Genomic DNA, 18,138 nt, shown 5'->3' on the forward strand with positions numbered 1-18,138 from the left:
CGGATTCCGAGTGTGTGCGGAGTAGATGGAATCCGAGGAGAGAGGTGGTTGTGCTACGCACATGGGGAGTACATACCTACGCATGGTGCGCGTAGAGACGATTTGACGGACTCTGTCCTGCGACTTGTCGTACGGCCGACTTGTCGTACGGACTTGATTGTGATTGTTGCGTGCTTACTGTGATTTATGTGTTCAATTCCTGTTTATTAGAATATTAGTACATACACACATATATCTATATGTTTGTGCTTTCCCTGGCACCATGAGAATGGAACTCCGGGTTACGCCCGAGTTCACTCTCTAAACAATTAGCTTAGGACGTTGTTACGCAACGTTTCAGGCCGTGCGCAGCAGTAGTCGAGGAGCGAACATCGGAGACCTGGGCAGAGCACATCTACAGATCATGTATAATTACGTATTTTGATACATTTATATTTTGGGGAACGTTTTGAATATATCGGTGGTAGACTTTGGGATTTGTAATAATTGATTACTACCACTCGATTATGTGTAATTATAACTAGAAATAATGTATCATATACGTATGTACGAGTGTTTCTTCCGCTATACTCTGAGAATAAAAGTTTTAAATTCCCGCGGATTTTTGGAAATGCGATTTTTATATTACTTGTCCATGTGGCGCAACTCGTATTGCGGGATACGGGTTTCGGGTGTCACACAATCTACCGAAAATAAGCATATCTAAGATCCTTTACAAATTGTCATGTTTGTTCATTTTGGTTCAAGAAATACTTTTAAAACAAATTGAGTTCTAATTCATGGAAAAGAGAAGAAAATATTTAGAACTCAGGACTAGAACCAAGAAAATGAGCCACTTACACCTTATGACTTTCAGACCATTTTACTACCCATACACATGTTACCCATATACATGTTGTAACACAATTTTAGCAATGAACATTAAATTAAAAATTAAATATAAACAGTTATGAAGTCATTTTGAAGTCGAGAATTCATCCCATAGTTATTAAAATCTTGGGCCCTTTTTAACTAATATTGTACGCTTGGTTAGTAATGGGATTATGACATTTTTAGGTTGTCATCTGAATAACTAGAAGAAAATAAATCAACACTAAAAGAGTATCACATTTTAATAAGGTGGGTGAGTTTGGATATGATTCGAGAATTTTATTTTTATTGATTTCGGAGTTTGAGTGTTGCATGGAAATTGAGTGATTGATTCGAATTAAATTCTCAAATTTAGCTATCATTGTTTCATGATAGAAAATAATGTTCCTGTATATTATTTATAACGTGGTCATATAAGAAATCGATTTTTGTTGTGATTGTAAATTTGTAAGATAAATTCAAAATACAATAATAAAAATAGTTATAATAATGAATAGATAAATAAATAAATGAATAAATAAATAAATTAATAAATAAAATTCAAATTATTATTGAAATCCAAAATAAGAATAAAGAACAATAATAGAAATAGTATAAGCGATAAATATATGGGATGTAAAGTTTAAATTAAAACGGGTAGAATTGCATGACGTTAGCAATATACTAGATGGATTCGAATATTCTGAAACGTATGATTGGAGTCGGGTAATCTTATAAATAATAAAATGATAATTGCATTTATTGAAGTGTCCGCTGTATGATAATTGACCCAGATCGATTATCATACCGCAATGACTTGCTTGTGATTGTGGTGATCTTCGATCGCGTCATCATTGTCTGACAAACGGTTATGGCATCCAGCGACTCACGTATTCGGATTTGCGTGTGTCATCCGAATGCGTGACGAGGAAGTATGGTTCTTTGACAACCGCGCCAACGTTCCATTGGCCATGAAATGGACTTCAGATTTGTGTGTGTCACCCGTTGATTGACAAATAAACTTGAGACCCGTGGGGTAGTTATATGTGTCCTTCAGCGAGGTGGTACGGATATGCTCTGAAAGATTGAGTTCGAGTCTGATAAGTATTTTCCGAGGCAGATGGTCGGCGAGGGAGAGTTAGTATATGTTGCTTCGCCCGACAGTTGGCGGTATCGGGGATCGATACCTAGAGTGGGTATGGGGATGACCGGTACTGAGATCCGTGATATCGGTGACCGATGAGGAGTATGAAGATCACTTGAAGTCTTCGCAAACGATCTTGCTTGTACTATTGTGCCTCGTGTTCAACATGGCATAAATGAGTTGTTGTATTTATCTACGTGTGATATACACGTAGAGACGATTGAACGATTTTGTTTAATATTTCTGATTGATTTAACGATGATTGATTTGATTGATATATCTCGTCGCATGTATATGTATAGTATTGACTATATTGCTTGGTCATTTTCAATAAAAATAGAAATTTTGGGTTACACTATGATTCCTCTCTAAGCACGTAGCTTAGGACGTTGTTATGCAACATTTTAGGTCGTGAACAACAGTAGTGATTGAGGCAGATGCGGAATCCGGTGACAACTAGACTATCAAATCATGTATAATTATTTTGGACTTATTTTATTTTCAAAAATAAAAAAGTGGTGACCTTCGAACTTTTGTATTTTACCTTTAACCACTCATATTATATATGTATTGGTATCTTCGTGTACGTATGTAAACGTACTCATGTATTTCATAACGTCTTCCACTATATTATATTTAAAATGAATGTTTTTAAATTTTCCACGATTTTATATTTCGAAATTTTTTAATTCTGATTTTACTTGTCCACGTGACAGAGCCTATAAGTAGGATACAGATTACGGGTGTCACACAAACTTATCGTTTTCTTTCATATAAAAAATTTGACTTATTTGACCAAATTTTTTTGTTGTCGTGGCACGATGGATTGTTGACATGGCGCTAACTATTGTCACGTTAGCGTCACGTCATCATTTTAAAAATTAAAATATTTGATAAAAATATATATGTACAAATATATATATATATATATATGTAAATTTATACATTTGATTAACATAGATTTATATATATGTAAATTTATATATTTGATTAAAATATTTGTATATTTAAAATTTTAAATCACAAACTTAATATACATACAAATATATATATATATATAGATATTTGATAAAAAAAATATATATATATGTATGTATGTATGTATGTATATAGGTGTATATATATATATATATTTGTATATTTAAAATTTTAAATTACAAACTTATTATATATACAAATATATATATATATATGCATATATATTTGATATATATATAGATATATGTATATATATTTGACCAAAAATTAAAAATTTATATTTTAATTTTTAAAATGATGATCTGTTACCGATGTGTCCATTCAGTCAGTTCCATATTAGTAATACGACATGTCACGTCAATAAAATTTTTGGTCAAACAAGTTAAAGATTTTATATGAAAGAAAATAGTAAGTTTATAATTTTTGTGGAAGTTTTTACCAAATTTAGGGTTTTTTACGGAAGATTACAAGTTTAGGATTTCATATGAACAATGTTAAAGTTGGGGTTTTTTTAAGATTAACCCATTTAAAAATTCATTAATATTTGTGTAAATTTTACCTCAATACTTTTCTCTTTCACATAATCCATAAAAGGGACTATGAAATACATATGTTGATATGGAGGATTTAAACTTTTTTTTAAGCCACTATAGTATTTGCACCTGTTCTAAATAAAGATAACATCAAACAAAATAGAGAACATGGTAATCATCTTCAACAATGAGACGAAAATCAACTTCACAATATACAACACATCTCTAATTTGATAGTGCGGAGGTAAATCTCTTCACATTCATTTTACAGCCCCCAGATGATAGATTCTACATTTTTACCACATCCCAATTCTTATTTTCATTCAATTTCAATGAATACAAAAAAAAAAAAAGTGAGATTCTGCACTCTCTCTTATTAATTGCATCTCTCAATAATTTAACAACTTAATAACTCATTCACATCCACATATTTGTCTCTCTCTCTCTATATATATATATATATATATATATATATATGCATATTTAAAGGACCCAATACGAAAATATATATAAAAAAGACACATTTGACGATCCAAATGTTGTTTAGAAGGGGGAAATAGCTAGAATACCTTCTAACTGCTACTTCGACTTCTAACTATATCCTTCAAACAATAAATTGAAAAAAATAAATCTTTTACACTACAAAGGACAAATATAACCCTAAATAAAATTGTAAAGACTCAAGTGTCCCTCATTTTATATAATATTTTATTAATATTTTCTCTCTCTTTTATTTTCTTTCGCCTTTTTCATTCCGCATCTTCATCTATTCTCTCTCTTACTTTCATCTTTCTTTTTAATTTTTTTTGTTCTCTCTCAAAAGCGCCGAAATCTCCTCATTCTCTTCGATTTGTCCTTTGAATCTTGATTTATCTCCTAATTTTTGTTTACCCATTAAAATCTTAGGCTACATCAGAGATTGAAAGAAGAAGTAACGATGAGAGCAAATGATATGATTCAAATTCATCTTCCTCATAATCTTCGAATGAGAATGAAAACCGTATGGTAATTAAACTTCGATTTCCTTTCAGATTTGTTTGATTTTGAGATTTCTTGCCATTAAATTGAAGGTGGCTTCGAGATTTATCCGATAAAGTATTAAGATTTTGGATATTTTTGAATTTTTATGGATTTTGAAATAAAATGTTGGGTTTGAGAGTTTATGATTAAATTGGTGAGTTTCAGTGACAGTATCATTTAGGACAATCATATAGGTCAAAATACCAAATGGATCGATGTTTGGATGTATGGATAACATGAGGATTCGAAAGACAAGGTCACACGGTCACAATCATAAAGTGGTTAGAAGTCAGGACTGGATACATTACGAAGTCCAAGTTTCTAGAAAGAGATTCTGTCACACGGAATATGAATCAAAGATATTGTAAGTTTATAAAGCCACATGATCACACGGTCACATGGTCACATGATCACAATGACACATGGTCACATAGTCACATGGTCACATGGTCACATGGTCACATGGTCACATAGTCACATGATCACATGGTCACATAGTCACATGATCACATGGTCACACGGTCACATGGTCACCCAGTCACTTAGTCACACGGTCACATGATCACATGGTCACAGTGTCACACGGTGATATCTAGATATTGCTGACATATGTTATGTCATCTCGTTCCAAAGGCGTATCTCTTGGCTGGATCAGAAGCTTTCTCATATGACGATGTACTCAACATTCAGTATGTGGAGAGACTACCACAAAAATGATAACGCTTGTGAATATAGTGTTCTTGCAATCAACTATGAACTTTTATTTTTGGTTTTTGTTTATTAAAAATCTAAACTTATTTATATTTTTTAAAAAATCTGGGCTGAAATTGTTGTAAGGAAAATTTTGGACTTAAAATATTGGAGAAAAAATATATAGGGTTAAATTTACAGTGGAGAAAAAATGGGGCTCACAACAAATTCTGCATTTTTAGATGATTATATGTGAAAGTGAAGTACACCAAAATATGTTGAATTTTGTTTATAAAAAATCTGAACTTTTTAATATTTTACAAAAAAAATCTGGTTTGAAAATGTTATAGATAAAACTTTGGGGTTAAAAATTAGAAAAAAAATATAGTGTTAAGAGAAAAATTATAGAGGATTGAATATTCAAACTGGAGCCTACATTTAAATTAAAAAATAAAAATAATGATTGTGGGACCCACAAAACATAAAAATTAGATGAAATTCCGACTAGTTCTTCATGTGGACCCCACAATACATTTCGGTCACAATGGGTCACAGTCGGTCACAATCGGTCACAACCTTCGATCCATACGATTTTTGTTAATTTAATCACTATACATCGTTACACATCTCTTATAAGTCTATTTTATATTGTTTTGAATATTAAAACATGGTTTTTATGGTTTTTGTGTTTCAAAGTTGTTCTTCCAAATGTGTTTCTATATGTTTCATAATGTTTTATGAGTAGTTTTGATAATTTTGGTATATTTCATCTACAAACGTCTTCAAATATTTTTAAATTTTTTCACGCATCCTATATATTTGATATATAGACTCTGATAAACCACCACGAAGCTTAAAATTTTAAATTTGACATATATTTGTCAACACATTTCGGTCACGAGTCACAATCGGTCACAATGGTCACACAGTGCAAAATTGCATTTCGGTCACATGGTCACATGTTGGTCACAATAGGTCACAAGGTTAGCTCATGCGAGTTCATTTATTTAGCGTGTAACACGAGTCAAATATATGCGAAAATCCATCTTTAATAATACAACATTATTATGATACAGACACAACATTATATAAAAGTTTTAACACTATATTGTACAAACACATTACAACATCATTAATCAAAGTTCTTTGACATTATTGTACAAATATTTTGTAACACATTATAATACAAATACACCATACAATTATTATACAAATTTGTGGTGTTTCTTTCATCACTCCAAATTAATCGTTCTCTCCTCATAATCTATCAATCTCGTTTCTCATTACATCAAACAACACTTCCATCGGAAGGAATTATAGGTTGTGACTAAAACATACTGCAAACAACAGAACTACGCAAATAACAATAACTGAAAAAAGAACCATAAGAATCATCAATGTGCAATAAAAAAAAATTGGATTTCGACAGTAGCTTATCTATTTCTAATTGTCTCATTGATTTACCCTTGATTTCATCTAATTTCGTCGGATTTTTAAGACAAAATAGAAAAAAAGAAGAAGAGAGGGAAAAGACAAGAGAGAGAAAGCTTGGTGGACATTAATGGTGGAAGGAGAGAGAAATTAAAAAAACAAAAAAAAACAAAAAAAAAGATGAAAGAGAAACGATGTTTTCGAGAGAGAATTTTTTAATTAAAATTTTAAAATAATATAATATTAAAAGGTTATTTTGGTAATCTAACAGAAAAGATGGTATATTGGATGTTGGAATATTTTTTTTTAAGAGAAGGGTAGGAGGAGAAGTGGTTATAGCACATTGAGGGCATTTTAGAAGTTGACCCCAAACAAGGAAACCTTATAAAAGTAACCCCTAAACTTTCTCCAAGTTGCAGTTTGACCCCAAATGTTTAAAAAAGGTACAGATCATACATGACTCAGATTCTATATATGTTGTTCCTCTCAGCTGCAATGGCAAGAAGCCTTGACACACCTCGAGTCCACAAATCATACTCCCTCTGGCTCCGGCATTCGAATTCCACAACGCCTCGAAAAACCGTTTTCAATGCAAAGTACCTGAAATCCTCTCCACCTTCGAGAAGATGGCGGCCTGGCCAAGCCGGTACATCCTTTATCACTCCAAGCACGACGTCTGAAACACAAAATAATCGAATGAATCAAATGAACAACGTATAAAACCCCTCTTCTTTTTTATCCTTTGGTTATTTTAGTTCCCGAGCTTTCATGTTCTTTCTTTCTTTCTCAAGTAACTTGTTGAATTCTCTTATCCACGGCTCACATATTAATGATATGAGAACATCACATGCATAAGCAGAAGCGTTCGTTGTCATGATTAAGACAGATTTTCGGGGTTTTAGGCAATGATTTCTTACTCTTTTTCTTTTTGGTGATGGTCCCTGCAACATGTTTGCTCTTCATCTTCAATATAACCTTCAATCATCAAACAAGGACAAGAAAACGGGGGTTTCAAAGAAATGGATAAACAGTGAGGAAAGTTCATCACACATGCTTTTAGCTTTATATTATTCTGCTTTCTCTTCTTTTTCTGCCTGAGAAATCTCCTTTTACCCTCCTTTTTATCACATCAAATTCACGCATGTAAAAAGGCCTAATTTCCACTGATTCACTGCTAATTTCCTGTCTTTAATCTTTCCCTCCAAAGTTCATCAGATCAATAATGTCAATTGCTCGAAATCTGAAGGTTCCTACCTGATTCGTTCTGTTGATGTAAACAGAAACTATTTTCCAATGAAGATCACCTGAAATCATAACAACACTCATAACATTACTCAGAGATCCAAGAAAACAACTTCACTTGAAACTTAAACAAAAACATGAAAAAATTGGGAGTAGGCTTTGGGGGTTTCATTACCTCTGCGAGTGCGTTTGAGGAGTTCACAGCCTCTAGCAAGCAATTCTCTGCTGCAAACGCCCAAAAAGTTGTCCTCGAAGACGAGTTCACCGCTGTAGCTACTGCTTGAGCTGCCATTGACACCGTTATCCTTACCGTTATCGGTAGGATTGACGCAGCCTCCATAACTCATTCCTCTGTCCATCGGAATCACCGTCGCTATATTCCACACCTCCTTCAGTGCCCTCGCCTTCAATGTGGCCACTCCTCTTAACGCTGCATTAGAAGAACAAAAACACATAGTGTTGGAACCTAAGTTTGTCTGAAAATGGTTGAATTCTTCATAAAGTTTGGATTTTTGTGAAACCCTTTGATAAAGTTCACTAACTTTCTTGATCAATCCGTTAACAAAAAAAAAACTTTCTTGATCAAGTTTGAATTTTGAGCCACACCCACGATAAATATCCGGATAAAGTTTCATTTTACGGACGGATAGTGCACAAGAAACCATGATGAGTGATGAGCCAAAGCACTAAACCTGTGGCGGCTGCGGCGGTCAACGTCATGATATCACCGGCGGAGCGGACTCTGACGGCGGAGCTTAGAACGGAGCCCAAGTGCTCGCGCTCGGCTCCCATCACTTCCGCAGCCTCCACGCACTGAGCGGCCACCAGAGTCGCGGCGGGGGGAACGGCCATGTCCGTCTTGGTCATCTGCTCGTCCTTGCCGGAGCTCGAGGAGGCGGCGGTCGCCGCCGCGAACGCTGCATAGTGATTTTTTATTATATTTATGATTAAAAAAATGAAGGATATTATCTTTTTTAGCATTACAATCTCCACTTTAACCAACACCCAAAAAATTTCAAACAAATTTATCATTTCGACGGAGACGGCGGCGTGGACTTGGGCGTTGTGGGCACGCGTCTCCTCTTTCTTCTTCTCCCTCCGGTCCTTGAGCCATCGACCCACCGTCTTGGACTGAATGGCTGTGGCGGTGATGGGGCCCGGAGTCGACGCGGTTGTACGGAACTCATAAATCTGGTTCAGTGGGTTTGTTGCTTGGCAAAACTGCTGCATTTGCATAATCATAAGATCCGATGAACAAAAAAAATGTTTATCGACAAAGGGGAAAAATCCAAAATTGGCAACACCAAACATACAAAAGCACTAGTGAAGCAAAAGGCTGGAATTTTCATAATAAGCCAAATTTGGTATTCACCACAAATGGTCAAACAATAAAACAAAATACAACCAAGGAAAATCTTGGTAGCGTGATGAATGAAGATTAGACACAAAAGCAAAGTTGCCTCCTTTGTGCACCAAAGGGGACTTCGATGTGATGTTCATCGATTAATGATGTAATGTTTTAATTTGCAAGAATATTTTTCGTCACTTTGTTGATGGGTTTGATATGAAATTCCATCACTAATGGGTAAAACAACAGTTGAGTGTGTTAAAGGGGAAATGAAACGTGATTTCTTAAAATAATCGCGTTCTCGAATCCCTCCCGTTGAAAAAAGAAAAATTTTTTTTTTATCTAAACAAATCGGGAAAGTCATTACGAAATCTGGGTTTTGTTGGATAAAGAGAAAGCTACTGAATTTCGTGTGTTTCTCACTTTTTGTTTTGTTTTCCACCATCACTCGTGCACCCGATTTCCAGTGTCGCAGTCATCGCAGAAAGAAGACAAAAACCCAAAAATGAAAACCTCCTCGCCGACTCAGATCATCATCTCCGGCGAGTTTTCTTGCCGGAATCAGTCAATTTGCCGGCGAGACAGAACACAATATACAGACAGAAAACGACAACTTCACCTTAATGTCGTCGACCTCCGGCGAGGAAACAGGAGGGCTGTCGGTGAAGGAGCCGTTGAGAGGACCACTGCTGTGAGAGAGCCGACCTGATGTTCTTGGAGACGCTTCCAGTTCTTGCTGCGAAAAAGCATACAGAGGAGGAAGAAGAAGAGACAAAAAAAAATTCAAACTTTGTGATTATCAAAAAGGGGCCCAGAAGGAGAATGTTTAGATGTATAAAGAACAAAGCGAGATGATTTGCCTTTTTTTTTAATTCCTTTTGGTTATACGATTAATAATTATATTATTGCGCGTGAAATCCTCTCCATTGACCGATGCTTTCATCAAGAATCATCTCAAGAACACAACAAAAGGAGGAAACTGAACTTGTTCTTCTGTCTGAATTTTACCGAGTAACAGTTTTTGCAGAGCAGATGAAAATTCCGATGAACTTGAAAGTGACAGAAATTGAACAGTAGATTTGTCATCATCCCATGAAAAAAAAACGGTTCGTTTTGTCTGCTAATGCTCTGTTTATTTTTTATTTTTTGAAAAAAAAAAGAGTGGGGCAGTGATACTCACAGACTGAGACAAGATACGCTCCATGACCATCTGAGAAGTCTCGGAGGAAGCGAAAGAGAAAGGGTTTCCGGGGACGACGACGACGCCGTTCTCCTCCTTGTCACCGCCGGAGATTGCTTCCTCCTCCGGTAAAACGCCGCCGCCGCCGCCGGAGGACTTGGAGACGAAGGGGTGAGTCTGCGACGAAGGACTCAGAGCCTTGGAGACCTCGAGCGCCGAGATGCTCCAGGAGCGGGAGAGGAACTCCATCGGCTCTCGCGGCGTTTCCGGCGGCCGGAAAACCAGGTCGGGTCGCCATGGATCGTGTACTGGTTTCTCCATTTCGGAGAGAGAGAGAGTTAATGGCGAAGGGAGTGAAGGTTGTCAACGGTTGCAATTGGAGAGTGAAGAGTGACAAAAGAGGTCGATATATTATCAGAATGATTTGCTATTTGTTTTTAATGCTTTGCTTTTCTTTTTTTTTTAAAATGAAAAAGAAAATTAAACCAGTACAAGTAAGAAGTTTACTTGCTTTTTCTTGTTAGAATCCAAAGATAGTCAACCCAATCGCATATAATTTTTTTAAAAAAATTTAAATTCAAAAGAAAAAATTATAAAAGTAATATGATTAAATAATATGTTTATTTGCTTGGCATAAAATCCAAGCGTAATCGAAATTATAATTATTTTCTTAACTTGTAATCGGCCCAAAAACTTTGTGCTATGTGAAATGATGAAGCCCATTGACAGTATTTATAACCTCACTTCTAAATATTTAAATTTTAGCCCAATTTTCGATACCCTATCAAATCGGCCCATAGCGTAAACTTTTAAATCAAGGAGAAAATACCATATGCCTTTGTGACTTAATTTACGAAATGCATTTGTGAAAGCCTCGCCCTAAAAAAAGAAGAGGAAAAAACAAAAACGAGACCAAAACAATAATAAATAAATTAAACCCTATAATTAGGATATGTGATTCGTTGGTTGGAGTTACGGTCGGTAAATTTCGATTTACGGAATACAATGTTGTCTTGGTTTTATTTTTTTTCAACTTCTCATACTTATAATAAGTTCCCTTCATCCTTTCACTAAATCGATCGATTTTTTCTCTTAGATTTATGTGTTTCGGGTGATTTTTTGTCTACAAGGAACGGCCAAAACACACGTAATATAATGGAAATTAAATGATAAATTTGAACTAATATATATACGCATGTAAAATGGTGTGTGTATGTATGTATAGTCCCTTAAATAAAGGAGAAAAAGTTGGTGCAACGTTTGCATGCAGATAGAATGTAAAAAAAACAAAAAAAGCTTTTCGAATGATGATTGAGAAATATTGGGGGAAAGGGTTTCACATAGGGAGGGGAGAAGATTAGGTTAGTGATGTTAGCTTGAAATAGAAAGTGGAATTTAATGACAATAAAGAAGAAGCCCGACATGATCCAAGAGTTACGCGTCCATTGAGTTTATTACAACAACGAAAAAAAAAGCCACGTAAGATTTTGACCGCTCACTCTTTTCGGAATCGTAAACATTTATTACCAAGACGGCTTTGTGGTCCATCCATATATATATATATATATATTCACATAATTTTCATCTTATTATTATATAAATTAATTATCATCCAGAAAAATGTACCTAAAGCTACATCCTATATATTACTTAGTACAGAGATGGATAATTGGGTTCAAATACTTAAAACCCAACCAACTTAATAACACCTAATTATATTTGTGTCAGATCTAACTTAAAAACATAAATATAATTTTTTTTGAAAAAAATAGAATGGATGTAAATCCAAACTAAAAACCGAATGTATATATATCATATATGTATAAAGATTCTAAATCAAATTCATTTATTAAAATAACCAAATCGAAACCCCAAATATACTAGATTGTATATGACAAATATTTTCTTCAAAGTCATATATATCAGAGATCCGATTATTAGCATGAATAATAAAAGGTTAATGCTCAAATATAATTAGTTTAAAGTTATTGAAAATAAACCCCTTGTAATCTCAAGCCCTAATATCGCAATTAACGATAACGGAGAAAGTCTCCCAACACACATCAATGGGGGATGCTTCCATTCCATGCATCGATCAAACATAATGGACCTGGTCAAATTAATTAATACAACACTCCATGTGAATTGCCAGCTCTTCACGCAAGCACCGACACATACATACATATGTCACATATATATATATATATAGATAATAATTATTAGGAAAAATATAATAATACTAGTAGTTATTATTATTGTATGTACATGATGATGATGATGATGATGATGATGATGACTAGCCTCCATAATTAGATGGAATCGAAATTCATGCACCGAGCACTAATCACTGATATTACATTACGGGGGGATGCAGTCTTCTGTGATGATTGGCTTCTGCAGTTTTGTAATTTATTTATTTGTTCGGTACAAATACAATTTGATATTTTTTATTTATTTAATTAGCATTTTAAGACATTCTTAATAATATTTATGTTTGTTTAGATCCAAGAACTGTAAATGAGGAATCGTGTCTATTGCCTTTGAGGGGCTTTGCCTTTAAAAAAACATGTGAATGTCATGTATATGTGCTCTGAATGTTAACATTGTTTGGTTTGCTTTTGAATTGATGCAATAACTTCGGTTATATATATATATATATATATATATATATATATATATATATATTATCGTATGATGGTGTATTCATATAGACATTATATGCAATTAAATTTGTCTCCTACACCTACATTTAGGAGGCATAAATTTCGATTCTAGTTTTCAACTCCAATTGAAAAAAAAAAGATAACCATGGAAAATCAGACTTAATTTTAAAATTTCGATTAAATATGAATTTTTTAAATTGAATTAATTCAATTTCTAGTTATATCTCAAAATGACTGATCAAAACGAATTTAAATTGAATATTAAAACTATATAAGTATATTTATTCCAAAATCAAAAAATCGTGAATCCGAAAATAATAATGCAAGACCGAAAGATTGACCCCTACCCATGATTGCCTTGAGAAATTTGTAATTGGACCCATAAATTAATATTTAAAAATTTTCTATGGTGCATGGGAATAATATTCAGTGGATATTGGAATGAGAAAAGTTGCAGGATGACTTGTTTTAGGGTCTTGGTGTCAAAGGGTGTCCTACATTTTAGGGGGTCCTCCTTTATAACAAAAAAAATGTTTTTTTTATGGTACACGAACACAAAGGTCAAGTCAAATACAAACATGAAATCTTTATAATTGTAGAATTTTGTCCAATATGGGATGTGATCAAATGCATAAACTCTATTCATGCAAAGACACACATTGCATATGATAAGACTGTTTTTTTTTTACAAAACCATTAGAGCAACAAAAAATTCGAGTGAATATTTGTTGCGTAATTTCTAAATAACCATGAATCTAAAATTTTACCAATATTAGAAGAACGAATAACTTATTTTCTACCCCCAAACATCAATTAAATTATTACTCTCTCCCTTTCAAAATATTTGTAGTTTTAGGTTATTTTCCATGTTTCAAAATATTTATCATTCTATATTTTCAAGATATTTTTTTACAATAGTTTTCAATTTTATCCCTAACAAATTTCAATATATCATTAATGATAACATTGTTTTTATCATCAAATAAGGGTATATGTGACTGTTCTATTTTTTTTTAAAATATGAAATAATCTAAAACAATAAATATTTTGAAACGGGTGGAGTATTATATATAAAGTAATTATTTTACAACTTTATTGCATGTCGTCCACTATAAGTCTATAAGCATCTTTGTGACAACCCGTGAATTCGTAACCGATAATGAATCTTAGAAAACTTTAAAATGTATTTAAGAATGGCCCTAAAATATTGAATTAGACCCTAACCGAGTGGACCCGAAGGATTGGACCGAAACGAGCGAGGAAAACGGGCGAAAATGGGTCAGACCGTCCGGTCTGGGAAGCAGACCTTCCGGTCTGGGAGGACGCAGACCGTCCGTTCTGCTAGCCAGACCGTCCGGTCTGAAGACGTGTACTCGGACCCTCACGCGCCGCCACCTCCTGCTTCGCCATGCAGCCGCCTCTCTCGCCCGTGGACACCTCCTGCTTCGTCTGGAGGCGAGAAACTCGCCTAGGCCCGGCATTTCTCCGTCCATTCGTTCCTTCAACTCTCTCCCACTCTCCCAAAACTCTCTCAAAATTTCCGGAACTTCAATCCTTGATTGGGGCTTCGATTCCAGTCGAAATCAACAAAATAAACACAGAAATCAACACTAGAGAACCTCCCCAACAAAGCCCAAAACTCAAATTTGAATTAGGTGAGTGTTTCAGATTATGCCCGAAAGTGATAGTCAAATTGAAAATGGATATTTGATTACTTTGAGTGAAAATTGCATGAAATTGGTGTTAGATTTGGATTCCTAATGTTCTAGGGATCATTTTGATGTATAACTTGATGAGTTTAGTGCAAAAATTGGAAACCCGAAGTTCCTGGTGCGCCTAGACCGAACGTTCCACGCATGGACCGTCCGTTCTAGGGTTCGCAGGGTTTCGGAGGAAGAAGACGAGTCCAGACCGTCCGTTCTGGACCTGGACCGTCCGTTCTGTACCTAGAACGTCCGTTCCACATTTCGCGGAACGTCCGTTCCAGCTTCGGCCAGACCGAAGGGACCAGACCACTAGACCGTCCTAGACCGTCCGTTCTGGACCCCTGTCTCCCCGTTTTGGTTCGTTCTTTCGGACCGAACGGAATCCGATGCAACCGACCCCTATACGTGACCTACCTAGACCCGTTTCCTACCCGAACCTCATGAAACTTGAATGAAACCGACGTACGGTAAGTAAAACCTTCGGAACGAGCTGAATGGGTAATCCGAAATGGTCGGAACCAATTTGATCGGATCAGAGGATGAAAGAATAAAATGAATGTAAAGGAAACGAGATAACCAAAATGACAAGTAAGGACGTGTGTATATCCGGTTAAAGTATAATGATATATGAATGCGTGTGATTGGGGAATCGGGTAGTTGGCATGGCGTGAGACTTTATTCCGGAGGGCTGGGATAAGGTTGAGCGTGTGATTGTAGCGGGTTTGAGGTGATATCCCGATGGTTGCATTGTTGAGATCTCCTCTTTATGATCTCCGACCCGGGTCGGGTTTCATATTGAGGAGGCATGATTGTGATTGGTTGCCCACGGGCAGAGCTTGGAGCCGATGATACACGTGATAGTCTTGAGTGATTCGGCTATCACGGGGTTGAGGAAATCCTACGGTTACACAGTAACCGCGCCAACGTTCCACTAGCTATGGAACGGGATCGGGATTGAGTGATTCTCCCGGCAGAGACTGGCAATACATTTACCCGTGACTCGGGATTGAGCGATTCTCCCGACGAGGTTATGCGAAGGAACTCAGAAAGACCTGAGCTCGGGTCCAATGAGTTTCTCCGTGGCGGACGGCCGGCGAGATCCTAGCTCCGGTGCAGCTCCTAGCTCCGGTGCAGCTCCTAGCTCCGAGTATGCTCCCTCGTCCAAGCTCTCATCCGTTATGTCGTCTATGCTCTAGATGTCCTCATCAGGAGGCACCTGGCGCTCTGGTATCGAGAGGTGACATCGGTATCAGAGGGGATGGTTGATGTATTATGTTTTATGGAGTAGGGATTTGGATGGCGTGTTTTATTGTTCCGGCGATTGCCGAGGAGAGCGGGGGATGTGCGTTGCACATGGAGCGTCCTTACCCACGTGTGTGATGCACACGTGGAGATGATTTGACGGTACGGTTATTACTGAGAGACCCGATGGGTCGAGCTATGACTTGTGTACATATGTCCTGGACTGGTGAGACCAGATCCGGTGTGGTGTCCTATGTGTGCGATGCACATAGAGATGATTTGACGGTTATGTCCGATGATACATTATGCGGACTGAGTGTGCGTGATAAGTGAATTATTTGTGCGATTGAGTGAACTGTGTTTTCATGGCATGACGTGTGTATATATGTATACACTTATATCTAGTGTGTGTATAATATTGATTGTGTTTGGCCATTTGCAATTTGAGTATGATCTTCGGGTCTAACCCGAAGTACTCACTAAGCACGTATCTTATGGACGTTGTTATGCAACGTTTCAGGCACGGAGCAGTATTAGCAGCAGCAGGACGAGGGTACTGGTGACGCGTGAGGAGCTAACTGGATCATGTACTTTTCTTTCTTTGGACTTATGTTGGCTTGTACGGGCGGTGACTTGACTTTGTATTTTATTACAGTTACCGTCCTTATGTTGGTGTGTATACTACTGTACGTGGGTTTGTAAAACATATCTTTGTTTTTCCGCTGCGTGTGTAATAAAATAAAATGTTTTTAAATTCCCGCTATTTTATTATATGTTTGAGCGTCCATGTGGCACAACTCGTGAGCGGGAGACGGGTTACGGGTGTCACAATCCTTGTCTCATACATTTCTATGTGGGACCGCACAGACACAACCAATATGGCTATGTATATCCTTGTAATTTGTTATATATATATATATATATGTGTATATATGTATATATGTATATATTTGTTGTATACTTTAACATTACATGTTCTACTAAAATCCATAGACCTCCATTAAGAAAACAATATGTTAAAAGATCGTGATAAAGTATTTCACACGGATTCTGCATGTTCCCTCTTCGCCCATTTTCACATGGCTCTCTGATCCATCCCCATCTCGCACAGGCATAAGCCAAACGGTCCATCCGAATTTACCAAACTACCCTCAGGCAATGAGTTTACCAATTTTTTCAAGATTAACTTTACAAACTTTTGATCAAATGAAATTGAAATCTCTTCACTTGTAATAGAGGATTTATAGTACATGAAGTGATCGATGAAACCTGTGAATAAGGGTAGTTTTGGAATTCAAGAATCTAAATCTCAATTGATTGGCATTTGAGTAGTTGGCCTTATCAATGACTTAATTGTGGAGTTTCCTCCATGTTCTGTTTAAAATCTCATTGGTCTTATTGTTTTCTTCACCTAATAAAATCATCACACCAAAGAAACTCTCCAATGCTTAAATTATAAGAAATACTGTTTTTCTATTACTGAAATTGAAATATAAATTAAATTTATATTGGGTGTATATATCTATATTCACCAATATCTGATTATCCACAAGCATTCGTTGGGGAAAAAAAAGTTATTTTAAAAAATATATTAATTGGAGGTGGTATTAGGCTGTCTAAAGGAGAGACAGTTAAGGAGTTTCAGGACATTGCCTTAAACTAGAACGGTACTCTTCCATCTTTAACCACTGAAAGCTACTTCTCATAACTCCTCCTCTTCCTTCTCTTCGAACACCTGTCTCCTTCTTCTGTTTCTGTAATAGTTTTCTATTCTCTGTAATGGCGTTTTGCTTGATGTAGGAGGTGTTTTTCTTGGGGAAGAAACGATGGGGAAGACAAGCAAGTGGCTTCGCAGTTTCTTGACCGGAAAAAAAGATCACAAAGTCAAACAGAAGGGAGAGAATCCGACTGAGAGTGGAATAACTCCGGCCGTGATATCTCCGGCGACTCCTAAGGAGAAGAGGCGATGGAGTTTCAGACGTTCCTCGGCCACGGCTCCCTCCTCCTCCACCCCCACGGACTCAGAGGTCGAGCCCAAACCACCGCAACCACAGCCGCAGCCACAGCCGCAAAATGCTCTCGCGGTGGTTGCAGCTTCTGTAACGGCGGGGG

General features: G+C 36.2%; 1 protein-coding gene across 1 annotated transcript; it reads right to left on the reverse strand.

The window, feature by feature from the left end:
- Positions 1-6,994: 6,994 nt before the first annotated feature.
- LOC104822261 (VAN3-binding protein-like) lies at positions 6,995-10,796 on the reverse strand. Its single transcript, XM_010553411.2, has 8 exons — positions 10,416-10,796; positions 9,855-9,971; positions 8,926-9,108; positions 8,580-8,856; positions 8,063-8,317; positions 7,900-7,949; positions 7,563-7,620; positions 6,995-7,321 (listed from the first exon to the last, which is right to left on the reverse strand). The coding sequence occupies exons 1-8, from the start codon at positions 10,734-10,736 to the stop codon at positions 7,107-7,109; spliced, it is 1,476 nt and encodes a 491-aa protein (XP_010551713.1). The 5' UTR covers positions 10,737-10,796; the 3' UTR covers positions 6,995-7,106.
- Between the last annotated feature and the right edge of the window lie 7,342 nt (positions 10,797-18,138).

The sequence above is a fragment of the Tarenaya hassleriana genome, unplaced genomic scaffold (assembly GCF_000463585.1).
Source record: "Tarenaya hassleriana unplaced genomic scaffold, ASM46358v1 Cleome36, whole genome shotgun sequence".
Taxonomy (NCBI): Eukaryota; Viridiplantae; Streptophyta; class Magnoliopsida; order Brassicales; family Cleomaceae; genus Tarenaya; species Tarenaya hassleriana.

Excerpts from the sequence above, each read along its gene's own strand:
- LOC104822261 (XM_010553411.2), bottom strand. The coding sequence starts at position 10,736 with ATGGAGAAACCAGTACACGATCCATGGCGACCCGACCTGGTTTTCCGG. Across the intron at positions 9,109-9,854 it reads CGGAGGTCGACGACATTAAG|TTTTGCCAAGCAACAAACCC; the intron begins GTGAAGTTGTCG and ends CAAATGCAGCAG. Across the intron at positions 7,950-8,062 it reads CCTCAAACGCACTCGCAGAG|GTGATCTTCATTGGAAAATA; the intron begins GTAATGAAACCC and ends TTATGATTTCAG.